This window comes from Mycteria americana, chromosome 8 (genome assembly GCF_035582795.1).
Source record: "Mycteria americana isolate JAX WOST 10 ecotype Jacksonville Zoo and Gardens chromosome 8, USCA_MyAme_1.0, whole genome shotgun sequence".
Classification (NCBI taxonomy): Eukaryota; Metazoa; Chordata; class Aves; order Ciconiiformes; family Ciconiidae; genus Mycteria; species Mycteria americana.
Genome location: NC_134372.1, coordinates 33,390,864 through 33,405,166, shown reverse-complemented (window position 1 = coordinate 33,405,166; position 14,303 = coordinate 33,390,864). Strand labels below are relative to the sequence as shown.

Below are 14,303 nucleotides of genomic sequence, written 5' to 3'. Positions count from 1 at the left end.
AATCTTACTATATTTCAGGAGCTTCAGGGGGTAGTTTTCTTGTACATTTTCGTGTTTTCTACAATGAAGTAGAAAGCATCTTGCAGATTCCCCGAAGTCTAGCCCAAGGGAGTTAGGATTATCATGTGATTGTGATGAGGCTCCTTCATTGTGGTGGACAGAGGCCTCCCCGGGACGTATCCTGAAAGCTTCCTCCCATGAGGGAGGGAGGAAGGAAGAAAGCAAGCAGCTTCCTTCTACGGAGAGTCTCCTCTGCAAACAGGCCTTTTGCTTTAGGTAATCAGCTGCTCTTTGCATGTTTCTTAGGAATTGCAATGTGATGTGTCTGTAGAGGAAGATAACAGGCAAGAATGGACCTTCACACTGTATGACTTTGATAACAACGGAAGAGTCACACGCGAGGTAAGCAAAGTACAGCTGCCCCTTTGTGTGCAGCATTTGCTAACAAGAGAAGTGTTTTATAATAGGAACATTTTTTCTTCTATGAAATAGAGGTGTCCTGCCAATTTAAACAGCAGTTTCCATGGACCCTTCCCTCCTAGAAACAATCCCACCAGTAGCTTACTGTTTTCAGATGTACTGTACCACTTTTTAAGCTGGTTGTTGTTTAATATCTGGGATTAGCCTTCAAAAAGTAGTACTGGCATTTGAAGAGGAAAAATATCTCAAATAACTGAACAACAAAACACATTGTCAAAATAAACCCCTGCAAATGTATATTGTTCTGGCTTCTATCCTGCTTTTCAGAGTTAAGCTAACCAAATAGCAAGGTTGCTTTCTGACATTCTTTCCAGTAGGACTAACTATACTGTTCTGTTGTTTTCATGAATATTAGGCTGATCTCTGCCTTCTCCCTCCAAGTATAAATAACATTGATGATACTTGCTGGAGGACCATAGTGAATGGCTTTCAAAGCATACCTGTGTGTATTTTTTATTATCAGGATGTCTTCAAGTCAACATATTTCCTGTGCAAATAAGAAGCCAAATAAGAGGATGTATAGATTAGGATACAGTTCTTTTTCAGAACTATTTCTACCCAAATTGAATGATACTTCTTCTAGAAGAATGTATTTCACTGAGATTTACTGCGATGTGCTGTCATTGATTTTTTTGTGAGGTGTGTTTACTGGCTCCCATGCCTTCAGATAATCAGCTGAAAATTGACAGTGTTTGTCTCTCTTGGCTCCTATGCTGGTGTCTGTGAAAATTACTAAGACTGATTGAAAGGAATAGGGTAAATACTGAAAGTGTAGTGGCCTTAGACACCAAATGAGGGCAGAAATTTTTCCTAGAAGACTGAAGCAAATCTCTTTTGACGTTTATGAACAAATTGTCAAATGTGGTGGTTGTTCAGGGTTTTTAACATGTATATGAACATCATTACTAGGCTTTTTTAATTGTCTCTACTCTGATAGTGCTTTGGATAGTCAAATGAAATCTGTGCCCCTCATGCAAGAGAATAAGCAGATGAAATATTACAGGCCAAGTCCAGAGTTTCAAATGGGAAGACGAGATACAGAGAGAGGGCAAGGAGAAGGGGGTGGGGAAGTAGTGTTGTATTTGTTAATGTATGGGGAACAGAGACCAGAAAAATGAAATAACTTGCCTGAAGTCTCACAAGAACTTCGTGGCAGATTGAACCCAGATCTTTTGAGACCCAAGGCTAAGTCTTCATTACAAGATTATCGTGACTCTCAAAGAATAGGGGAAAAACACACAAAACCCAAACCCACACACATGGGTGTCCTTTACATTCAGGCATGGAATTCCCATTAATGTCAGTGGGAGTTCCATGTGCTGAATGTAACGAGAATATGCTTTTAAGTATGTATACAATAATTATTTGTGATTATGCGGTACACCAAAGAGCTTAATTTGACTGTACTTAGAGAATAAGTTACAGCCAAATTCTACCTCTCCCTGCTACAAGAACAGACTGCAGCTTAACTGAAACCAAATCTGTGCAGGGATTGAAAATTATACTACTCTGAGGTCTGGAGGTTTCTATATTCAGGCTTGAACCTGTGCCAAAAAAAATTCTTTTAACCAAGGGACCAAATAGGTTGATAATTTTCAGCTCTTTACATGTGACCAAAGATAGAAACAAATAGTATGTACCAGTTTCCCAGTTATGTTACACACTTCTTTTACAAGCTGTTCCAGTGCCATTTGCATAATCCATCTTGTTTGTTGTCTTCTGTTGAGTCCAGATGCAGTTTAAGAGTTGTTTGTGCAAGAAAGACTAACTATAGCAGCTCATAGATAATCTTAGTCACAAAAGAGGAATTTCAGTCCCTTCATATGACATAGAATTTCTTGTTCTATTAGCCCCTGAGAGACTGGCAGTCAACATACTGGGCCTGATACTCTCATTTGTTAAGCAGCTCTGCTCCTGATCCAGCAAAGGACTTAACGATGGCGAATGTTAAACGTGAATAGTTTCAATTAAAATGAATGGAACACATGCTTTGAGTTAAAAGTATGTGAAGCACATTGCTGGATCAGGGACAGAACGGACAGTCTGAGGAAGAGGGCTGATCTGTACCAGTGCCGTTTAGTGAGCTGATGAAAATTCTTTCAGCTTTTCTAAACAAAGGTCCAGTGTTCTGGTGAGAAAAGCTTAGTGTGGACCTTTTCTCCTTCTTTGCAAATTTCACTTTAATGTCTCCTGGATTTATAGCCAGCTTTAACAGAAAGATGAAATTTCTTAAATCAGATTTCTATCTGTAGACCTTGAGGTGCTTTACAAAAAGAAGTCAGCCTTATCATTCTTGTTTTTCATGTTGGAAAAGTGAGACACTGGAAGAGAAAGTGGCTTGCCCACCCACATCCATTTCATTTGATTCAAAGTCATTGTGTTTAAAACATTGGACTTCATGTCCAGAGAGTTTCCAAAGAAATACACAGTGTTAGATTAAGTTTGTAAAAGACATGTAGGTGGGGTGCAATTTTACAAGTGGACTAAATGTTTTTTTCATTAAAATGTTTGAAAATTGTAAATAATATATGGATTTAGTTACTGGATAAAACTTCCCTTGGGTTTTACACAATGACAGATCACTGCAAGATCATTCAAATTCCATCTTAGTGAAATTTCTTCTGGATCTTAACAACATCTTCAGAACTTCATACTGCTTTGATTTCCTCCTAGAGTCTGTATGACTTATTCCGTAGCCCTTATAATTAGAAATTCAGATCTAGTCATGCTTCTTGAAGGGATACACCCATTATGAAAGCATAATTATTGGGATGGCAAATTATAAAATTAGCATTACTGTATGTTATTAAACTACTGCTTTTTCTGTCATAGAAGACAACCATTTTTCAGTCCTTTTGGTGTAGTGGGAGATAACTTTTCCTGCTCTAATATGTATATTACAAAACTTGGCTAATAATGTTTCCCTTCGTTCCATAAGCCATAAGAGGACAATTCACGATGTACTACACGCCTTTTTAGAACTGACAGCTGCACTGTAATTATCTTCACACAGATATTTGTAATCGGACTTGAAACTTGGATAATTGAACTAATGTGTTTTGATCCATGAGGTTTTATATTGAGCTCTCTGAATGTAATTATACTTCATAAACACTAGCCTTTTTTTTTTTTTTCCCCCAATCAGTTCTTTCTTGGAAAATTGAGTTTCTTTGGTGAGAGACTGCACAGGAATAAGCACACAAGAAAGTTGCTTGTCAGGAGTAAAAAAAAGGGAATTTCTTCTAGGCTAGTTGTTGAGTAGATAGCAAGTGAAGCTCCTTTCAGGTTCCAAATAAGGATGATTCAAAAATATATGTGATCAAACAAAGCTGATGTTGCAACAAAAACATCCTGCTGTATGTAAAAATCAGACTACAAAGTACAAATGAGACATTTGTACTTTTCTTTTTCTGAGGGAGTGGTAATGAACTGATATTGATGTTTCTGTTCATGCATTTTTAATGTTAAAAATGTTCTTTGTATCTTACATTAAATACCCAATTTTTCCTTTTATGTTTCCTTTATTTTTTTTTCTTTCCCTTTTTACTTATTTTTGCTTAGATCCTCTGTAATGAGTGAAAAGGTTTGAGGTTATTTCTGCATTCAGAAGTCAGCGCCAAATCTTTGACTTGGGGAAGGGTACTGGCTTTTCTGGGGCTATCATTTATCAGCCTGCCCCTTATCTTGAAATTTGCTGGTTTTCACTGTGTTTGTCAAGATTGTATTGACTCATGATATAGAAACAGAAATGGAACCAACAGATAGAGGAGTAGTGCCTGTCTGTATCAGAGGGGCCATCATTTCAGCCATTAGATTTGGTGGATTTGTGCCAGAGAGAAATATTAAGAGAAAATGTGACTTTCTCTTTTGGTTTTGAGGGGAGCCAAAGACATCTCTCCCAGGAGAGTTACAAAGAATCAAACGGAATGTTTCCTTTCAGTGTTATTAAACTCAGTGGGGTTTGGGGTGGGTGGGTGGGGTTTATTGTTGTTTTTCTGTTTTGGGGGTGTGTGTGTGCAAATGTCTCATTCTGTTAAATTAATCCCACTGGAAAAGCCTCTTAGTTTTCTTTACAGAATCTCTAGTTTGCTCACTAGTCTTATGACGATAAGCTACACTAATACTGGAAAAATAGGGTTGTCCCTGTACCGCTAATGTTCCTTAGAAGTAAAAAATTAATACCTGGAATAGGGACTTTCTCAGTCACATGAGTTCTGTAAGGAATGAAGAATACTTCAAGGTAATTTGCTCTTGTTCTTTTTTGCAGTCCCATTAGTTTCGCTGAATGTTCTAAATTCCTGCTAATCTCCTACTGGAGATCTGTAAAGTATTCTGTGGATACATGTGTGAGTGCAGCATACATGTGTGGCCTTAACTGTTTGCTTTTTAGTATTTTTAATGCAAGTATTTCTGGCAATCTATTAAAGTTGCTCTTTTTAACGTACTTTGCTGTATTAGCTGCTTGATAAAATAGGATGTGAAAAACGTACAGATTAACACTGTTAGATCCTTCAGCCCTGGAAAAAACAACTGTAGTGTTCAATAAGCAAGACACAAATAAATCTGGGTATGATATGTGCTGGCTGTTTGGATACTACCCAGCAAGCATTTGTTCTCCTCTTTGAGGGAAAAATATCATAGTTTCAGTTTTCTTACTTGATAAAACTAGCTATCCCAGCAGAAATTCTGCACACTAGAAGCCCTTCAGAAGTTACTTAGATTCATGCAGCCTACTTCTCCTCTAAATATAATCTGTTTGCTGTAAAGGAGAGAAATCTCTTCTTTTTTTTTTTTAATTCTTATTTCTCTTTACCCATTTAATATACTAATTTAAAAATCCACAATTATTTTAAACTAGAAATGGTTTAAAAGTACATTTCAGTAAAAAACCAAAGCAAATTATATTTTTGGAAAAATCAGAAACACTGAAAAATCTGTTCTTGTTTATTTTTCATGTAAAAAGGGAGGACGTTCGAGAAATGTGGGATGAAACTTCTTGTGCGGGAAGTACTGAGCAGTCTTAAGCAAAGCAGTTGCAAAATCATAAAAATCGTAATCCATTGTGCAGAACAGTTAGATTCTTTGGTAGATGGTCTCTGAGACATGCTGGTTGGTGTACCAGAAGAGAGGAAAATTCAACTAGCTTTTATTCTTGATCTTTGATGCTAAATTTCTTGAGGACAGTGAAATGCACAAGCTGGTGTGTAGAAGGTAAAGCTGTCTCAATGGTTTTAGGCAGTTCTTTAAGGAATTTAAATGCAGATAATGTTCAGTGGGACAGCTTTCAAGGGGAACATAAATTGCCTCAGTCTCCTGGAGGGCTACTGGAAGATGAAAATTCTTTTGGGGTAAATATAGACATAACTATAAAATACAAATTTTGTAACATTATTTTAATGATCTAGTGCTACTAATTTACAAGAAGCCATTACCATATTAGCTGCCAAAAAAGGGCTCTGAGAAGGTAGTTTTAGTCACTGCTCAAAACTTGTTGACGAAGACCATTCCTACCAGATTAGTGCCTCAGGCATTTGTATGTTATAATTGTGAAGCAATAACTGGAAAGCAACAGGAGGTTCAAACTGCCTTGTAGCTGGTACCTACTCAGCCAGGACCTTGGTAGATGACAGAGTAGCGAATGACCCAAGCAGACTTGTTTGACCAAATCAGAACTGTCAGTTTGCTAGAATTTCCAACCCCAAATTAGGACCGCAAGTAAATGAATCCTATAATAAAAATGTTGTTGTCGGTATTTAAAAGATCAGCATAAGCATTAAGGGGTTACTTATGGATATCCCTAACCTCGATCTTGGTATATATCCAGTCTGACGACCACGTTCATTCCGTGCCAGAATGCAAAGCAGTTCAGATTGTTGTGGAGGAAGCTGGGTATTAAACATGTAATGAAATGCACAGACAGCAGAGCATAAGGCCACAAGGTGTCCTGATACCTCTGTGCAGCCTCTTAAACCGCTTGGAGCCTGGACGTTAATTTGGGTTAATTTGGGCCTGTTTGGCCGAGAGATGTAAATTGTCCTGATGTGATATGTGCATGTACATATTTCTGACTTGCCAAGTATGTGTCACACAAATGCTGCATCTGGCCTTCCTTGACAGCATTTGGGAGTACTTTTTAAAGTGCTGAGTCAAGCAGCTTGTTGAGAAAGACCTTCACAGAAAACAAGGGGCAGATTGTATGCCAGTTAGCAAGTTAGACCTCATCACTGGAAAAAAATCATGTAAAAGGACAGTGGGAGTAAAGACTTTTTGTCTTTGCCTATTGAAGTTAAAATAGACTAGATGATCAGCTTGTACAAACATCCAGCGTAGCTGAAAAAAGGAAAGAGGATAGATTATTGTGAATGAAAGAGTTTATAATAACCTCTTGATAGTAGCCTTGTGTGGAAAGATGCCATGTTGGCTAACCCACACTTGTTAAGGAATGTATGGGATAGGCTCCATTCACCAAAGTGCTGGGTGTATGAAGCCTGTTAAGAATAAATATGGTGCTTAAGTATTCTGCTGAAGGGGAAGGTTTGGTTTATCGAGGTGTAGGATTATAGCACAAGGGTCCTAGAACATAATTTATGGAGGGTGTATAAAACAACAGATATGGTTTGTTTGTCTGTCTATGTTCTTGCTTGGTTGGGTTTTTCTCATAGATGAAATAAAATTCCAGCCCTTCAAGCTGGCTGTCAGATACGGCTGTGTCTATTTAGAGGTCTGGCTAGGTTTTGAATTAGGGTGGAAGTGTGAGAAGTGAAATGTGTTAAAGAGCTGTGAGGTGTCCACCAGATTGTCACAGAGTAGTCTTTCCCTCATTCAAGCTTTAGACGGTGATTCTAGTCAAGAGGATGGAAAGTGGCTGCTGACATGGTAGTAACAGCCCATATATAGAGACTCTTGTGGCAATGGTAGAAAAAATGTCAGTGGGGAAATAAAAGAGAAACTGCAAATTCTGCTCTCTTTTTGTGAATAAGTTGTCTTGAATACACAAGTCTGGAGAAATTCTACTGAGTGCAGAAAAGTTAGAGAGGGTACATGTTACGACAAAGTCTGGACCCTCTAGGATTAGTTATTCATTCTGCCTATTGAGCTGGAAAATCACCTACTGTAAAATCATTTGTCCTGGCCATAAGGTCAGTATTTCCCTAAATTCTGTGTGAGTAGAAATTAGTATTTCTGTCACCTTTAAAGCTGGTTAGATAATGAGGACTGTGTGGTATATTGACTACTAAAGTGCTGGGACCCATTAGGGCATACTAAACTTCGACCTGCCATTGTTACAGGCATGACCCCTCGGCAACGGAAAAGTTGTAGGGGTTTTGAAGTTTTATAGACCTGACTCTTAATCCTCAGAACCAGTTATACTTAACAAAGGATGATTTAGATATTTCCTTTGTGCTCACAGGCATCTGGAAAGAGCTTAGGTACTAGGATAGATCAAGGAATAGGAAGACCAGCATGGATAAATTCTCAGATATACATTGAATGGGATCTTTATAGCCTGCAATGATCAGTATGCTTTGGCCTTAGGTTGGTGCCCAAGATCAATTTTGGTGAAATTCTTTGGGGAAAAGCAGTGAGCCAAGACATCTCTTGGTCATCCTGGCAGTTTAAGGTAGTACCCTATTTGAGCCTGGCTGGATTAGGTCAACCTGAGACACCTTTGAGCATCACCAGCTACTAAACAGCATTTCTCCTGTTTGAAACAATTGGCTTATTAAAATTGGCTAGCATTCTTTCTGATATAGCCAGACATGTAAGCATTTGTTCACATGCCATTGCCTTCAAAGAGATGTGTGAAGAATGTTCTGTAACAGGCCTGACTGGATAATCTCTGCTGTTCAAAAATGTAAGTTTAAAACTGGTTTGAATTTTGCAAAATAAGCTAGACCCCAATACACATATGGTAGAGTGACATTCAGACATCATTTATTTCCAAACCTGAGGTTTACAGTTCTGCCACTTCTCTTACTGGTTTTCCTCTATATAATCAACCATTTAACTATCCCAAGAAAAAATCCCAAGAAGTAATAAGACTGTAATGTCCAAGATTTTCTTCAATTCCTGTATTTGTTTTGGCCATTTGAACTCAATTTTTTAGTGCAGTATGAATGGTTATCCCTGGGTTCTGTTGAAACCAAAGAAAAGAAAAGGCAGAACACAATTTTGCTTATTCACAGTTTGGGAAACCTGAATGCCTTGTGCTTTTAATATTGTTTTGATCTGGTTTGCCCCATTTCATAAATCTTACACCATTTGATCGAGAAGAATATGGATCTACTTGAATCATTCTCTTCTCTGTCTGTGAGCTCTATTACAGTCTATATTAGAAAAAATTGGGGTTAACAGAAGAGAAAAGTGGATCCTTTCTTGTAAGGTCCTGTGCAAGTTCATCTCTTTTAAATTCAGTGACTTCTGAGGATATTTCAGCATTTAACAGTCCCAAGTCCAAAACAGTTATAAGTATCAAAGCTGTAGGTTTCATACCATTTTCACAATAGTGTGTCTTTTTGTGTTTCAACCCAACTATAGGATATTACCAGCTTGCTTCATACCATCTATGAGGTAGTTGATGCATCAGTAAACCATTCTCCTAGTTCCAGCAAAACTCTGAGAGTGAAGCTTACTGTGGCACCAGATGGCAGCCAGAAGAAAAAGAGCATCTTGTTAAATCATACTGGTAAGGACGTGCAACCAGCCGTTGGAAAAAATACAAATAACTTCAAGAATCCCTTAAAAATTCATCTTTGTATTTTGTTAATACAAATAAATATATACTTAAAGGCAAATAATTACTTAAAGGCAAATAATTACGTGGGTATTTTAAATGCCATGAACCTGTTTTCACATCTCAGATGCAAAATTGTCTACTCTCCTTTCCGTATCTCTTAAGCAAATTAGGGTCCCTCTCCTGATTGGTTGTTTCCTCCTGGCAGCAGCAATAACCCGTATGTTGTATAATTGTCTTTGTGTCCTACAAGGCAGATTAAAGGCCTTTTCAACCTGTACCACTTTAACTCTGCTGATATTACAGCACTCAGTTTGTGTGGAAACAGGTGTAGTGGGATAAAATGTTTTTTGCAAGTGCATAGCTATCTCTGCTGCTGGATAAGAATAAACAATTAAGCATAAGTAACCTTTATGAATCTATGTATAAAATTTGCACATTTTTCTGTAGTGACAGAGTCTGCCATTATAAAATAGATTATACTCTGATGGCTTATTCACCTTATATTCACTCTGATAATAGTTGTATCTGTATAATTACTTGAGTAGATTAAGTAGTACTAAATTAAAATACTTAAATTATTTTACTTCTACTGAAGTAATACTTCAGTAGAAAATGTGGGCACCTTATCCAAAAGGAGAGTCTCATTACCTCAGTTTTAATATATACATCCATTCAGTTAAGTGCAGACATAAGCAAACTTGCACTGCTGGAGAGCTATGTGATGCATTAGTACAGCATCAAGTTCCAAACTACCGAGCCCTCCTGAGGGACAAGTGTATCGGTGTGAATGTGGCCCCATTTAACCTGCCACATGGCTTGCAGCCTAACCCTGACTAATGTCCTACAGTCAAGGTTATGTCTGCCTAAAATCTATCGTGTGGACAAAAGCACTTTTGAGAAGGTTACACAAAATGATACGTTACATCTTGATCTACCGACAAGAAAAAATTTATTTGCAATGTAGCATATTAGTTATACTGATCAGCAGGACAGTAATGTGAGAATAATATAATTTCTCTTGTTGGCAGATTTGCAGAGTGCCAGGCATAGAGCTGAAAGCAAAGCTAATGAAGAAGTAAGAAGCTCAGAGAAGAAGCAGCGGGCTTCTCTCAGGTAAGGGGAAAAAACCCTGTCTCCTGACAGGCACTGGGTACCTCTGAGGAAACCTCAAACACTGCTTGCTTGCTTGCTTGCTTGCTTTATTTTTAATACTTATGTTAAAATAGAGGAATTACAGGATTTTTCACCGTGGAACCTTCAGCAGATTCCATGGGTGGATATTGTGTATATTAAAACAAAAAAGCAAATTCTGTAGCACCCACTACTCAAATTTTCTTCTTCTGTTGGCTCTTTGGAGGACATGCAGTGTCTTTTTAGATGCCATCTGCAAATATTGTGCCTACTAGTGGAGTTTATAGCACAGCCTTTTGGCTAAAAGTGTCCTAAAACCTTTTCATCTTCACAGAGGCCAGCTCCTGCCTTTCTCTGTCCTCCTTCCAGCCCATCTTTTTCACTGGTCAACTCAGTTAGCTCCAAGGTTTATTAAGTCAATCTTGTTTACCAAGTCATAACCAGACCTGCTTCTCCTTACCACCTTTCCTCCTAAAGGAAGCAGCTTTGAGCTGGCACTGCGTGTACAGTACCTAGCAGAAAGAGGAAAAAACGGAGCTCACAGCAGAGCAGGAGACAATCAGCTTTACAGCAAGTGGTCTACATAGGCTATGTCCCGCAGAGTAAGCGACAAGCAAGAGCTTCCAGCACACTGCCAGCTCCATGCTCCGTTCTGCTGAGGTGGTTCTGGCTTATAGCAGCTGTGGGGTGGCTCAATTCCACTTACAAAGTGTGTTTGTACATTTGGTAGGAGAAGTAAGTTCATCTCTTTCTTACCCCACAGTGACTTAGCAGAGTGGCCATCTCTGCTGACTCCCACCTGCCAGAAACCATGCTTCCCCACCACCACATCAGCTTTAGGTCAACTTCTCCCTTACAGAATTAGTTATTAGGTAGTACCCATGTAGGAATTAGCCTGCTTGCTTAGAAGAAATATGTTTAATGTAATCTTGCAGGAAAACTGGGATAATTTAATTTGTCTTTTTTTTTTTTCCATAAGTTTCAGAATACATTTCACCAGTTGAAAAAATACCTGCCTGTTGTCTTTCAGTGGAATGCAGCCTGGGTGTCTCAGAGTGCATCCATTTCCAATAAAGCACAAGCATAGTGGTTTCTTTTATGAAGAGCTGCAGGTACACTTGCAGCCATCTATGGATTAGATAAAAAAAAGGTTTTTAGTTCTTCCCTAACAGAATGTACAATATTATTTTGAATGCCAGTCCAGAACAGGCCTTTTTCCTCTGAAAATGTGTAATCATGTGTATCTGTCCTGTTATCATGAGTTCTACCTACCTGATGGATATTACCTGAACTTCAGAGTATGTGATAATCATTTGCAATGTATTTTTCAAGCATTAGATTTTTTTACAGCTAAGAAAAATTTTAATCTCTCAGTCACATGTAGGCATGCTATTCCTTTTGTGAATTTGGTATTTTAATGGATAGAAAACCAAATAAAAACCAGATAATTTTGATGCATTTTGATGTAGATCAGTTGCTCCAAACAGGTCATCTTGGTGTATAGGTGTGATCTGGTTTAGGATTTTATGTTTCACACTAAGGCAGAGGGAAGTGTTTTCTGAAATGCTACAGTAATGACATTGAATGATTAGTTGCATTTGTTTCTTCAGCTGCAAATTTAAAAAAATAAAAATCCACTTTTGGCTTTCCTTGGATTTAGGGATATTTGTCCAAATACTTAATAAATTTATCAGGAGAAGGAGTATTCTGTCTTCTTAAAAATGACAGCAAAACAGTGCCTCCCTTTTTTGGATAGAGTAAAAATGCTAGTGAGTTATCCCAGTGAATAAATCCCAGTACAATCAAATTTCAGATTAAAAGAAGACTAAAATGACTTCTAATCTTCTGTTAGCAACTCTGTACAAAATCTTCTGTGAACTAAAGAATACTCCATGGTTTTGCTTGCTGGCCTAGATGTGGTGTTCAGATTCCCTCTGCCCATTAGCAAAGGTTTGCTCTGTGTGAATTTAATGGACTGTTTTTGTTTGATAATCTATTGCAAAAATTCCCTTTCAGTTTGAAGTCCCCCTCCCATCCACCTTAAAGTCCTGGTTTTGCAAATGTAGTAGTTTTATGAACAGCAGCCATTTCCACTTAAATCCACAGTCATAGAGGCATAAATGTTGGGGTAGAATCCCAACTCATCCCTTTGGTTAGAGGCTTCCTAGACAGAACAAAACTGTATCTTGAGCTGAGCAGATCAGCATCAGACAACTGTCAGCATCTGACAGTTTTTGTTGCATCTCATTAAACGTGGACAGGACAAAGAATGTCCTGTTCACACTGTGCGTGTTGCAGGGATGTTTGTGCACTCTGGCCAAATTGGTAACCCTCAGGAAAGCTCCCTGAGGCTCATATCAGAATCTCACGATATTAATGCAGAGGTTTCCTCTTTGAAAGCAGCAATGAGGACTTGTGAGAAGTGCACACGTTTCACAAACTCAGTCACTTAGGAATTCTAGGCAAGATGTGATTAATATTCAAGATAAAATGGATAGAAATGTTTTTAACCTGAAGGTGGGAGATAGATGGGTTAGATTTTTTCATCTGCTGGAAGCTACAGGCAGGAGTTTTCACCTCCTGTAAGGCTAATACAAGTATCAAGATCAAGTAGCTAGATTCATAGCTAGCTTGCCTGGCATGTGTGGTACAAAATGGATGGTGGAAGAGCACTGGCCGGCAACTTTGTGGATTGGGTGTCTTCATGCCATCCTAGTTTATATTTTGCTTAGTGCAACAAGGAAAATATGATGCACACCAGCCTCTAAAACATCTTCCTTTTACCCACAGATATGCATTCTCACTCTCTCTTTCCTGCTTAAGTGATTCCTCCCTGACTGGCTTAAACTCTATGTTATCAGTGAGCGTAGCTTTCAGGAAATGTCCTTGCATTTTTCTACCCGGCGCTGTGTCACTGCTCTATTCCCCTTACCTACTATATTGCTGTGTGATAATTACCATTAGGATGATGCTCCAGCGTGGGAATTTTAGAAAGGGCTTTCATACACTTCACAAACACTTAAGCAGATGGGGTTTTTTATTAAAAACAAAACATAACCAAACCAAAAAAACAGTAACAACACTGTATATTTTTACACACTGTGCTTGACGTATGGTTGATGCATGCCTCTGTCTTCCCATGTGTATGCAGGAGAGCACTGAGGGCCTGGATGCCAGACGCTTCAGTTCTCAGAAGTACTTAAAGTTCTCTTTGACAGTGGAGCACATCTCTCATCAGTACATAATTGCTTCACTGTGTATATTTGCATGAATATTGTTGAGCGTCATTTTGCATGTAAGAAAGCTATTAGAATGCAGGGCTGGCGTAGTTTTTCTTCACTGTCTTGATGAGAGATTGAATTTATTAGAGTAACAAAAAAACAGGTTCCCTGTTAACTTAGTTTTCAACAGACAGAGCTGTATACAGTGTTGCTTAATTGTGTTGGCTCAAACCCAATGATGTTTTTTCTGGGTTAACAGTGCATTGTCTTCAGCACATGTGTGCAAGTCCCAATGGTTTCTGTAGGCAATTCATGCCTGGCATCTTCACTTAGCCAGGTTCTAGCCCCAGAAATCTTTTACATTGACCTGCTAAAGTGTAACAACCTATAAAGGTGCATCTGAGGCAGGAAAGGTACCGAGTTGGCTATGTATCCAAAAAAAAAAAAAAAAGAAAAAGAATATCTGGACATTCCGTCTTTTTCGACAGTACCCCATGTCACTTCTGGAGTTCAAAGCTGACTCAGAGTCTTTTAAAGCTTACCTGCTTTCCAGGCAGACTCTTCTCCATTCAGGAGACTCTACCTCTATCAAAGTAGAGCAAAAATGATCTTCCAGGTAGGTCAAGTCTTGCGACTTTTATCAAAGAAACTGTAGACCTGTGTCTGACAGAGACACAGGGGACTCAGTTCTGTAATGTCCCTGAACAGTACTACCCTAGACCAGGAAAGCAGTT

At 38.5% G+C, this 14,303-nt stretch overlaps 1 protein-coding gene across 7 annotated transcripts in view; it reads left to right on the top strand.

Annotated features, from left to right (window-relative positions):
• The window catches only part of NKD1 (NKD inhibitor of Wnt signaling pathway 1), a 115,947-nt gene that overhangs the window by 92,736 nt on the left and 8,908 nt on the right, over nucleotides 1-14,303 (top strand). For 6 of the 7 annotated variants that reach the window (XR_012776932.1, XR_012776934.1, XR_012776936.1 and 3 more), the window contains exons 6-8: nucleotides 307-402; nucleotides 9,019-9,166; nucleotides 10,246-10,330. Coding sequence is in view for 2 of the 7 variants with exons in the window: in XM_075510644.1 (XP_075366759.1) it covers nucleotides 307-402; nucleotides 9,019-9,166; nucleotides 10,246-10,330 (329 nt within the window). In the remaining 5 variants the exon portion in view is untranslated. The remainder of the gene's footprint in view (nucleotides 1-306; nucleotides 403-9,018; nucleotides 9,167-10,245; nucleotides 10,331-14,303) is intronic. The other variant, XM_075510645.1, reaches the window with a different exon arrangement.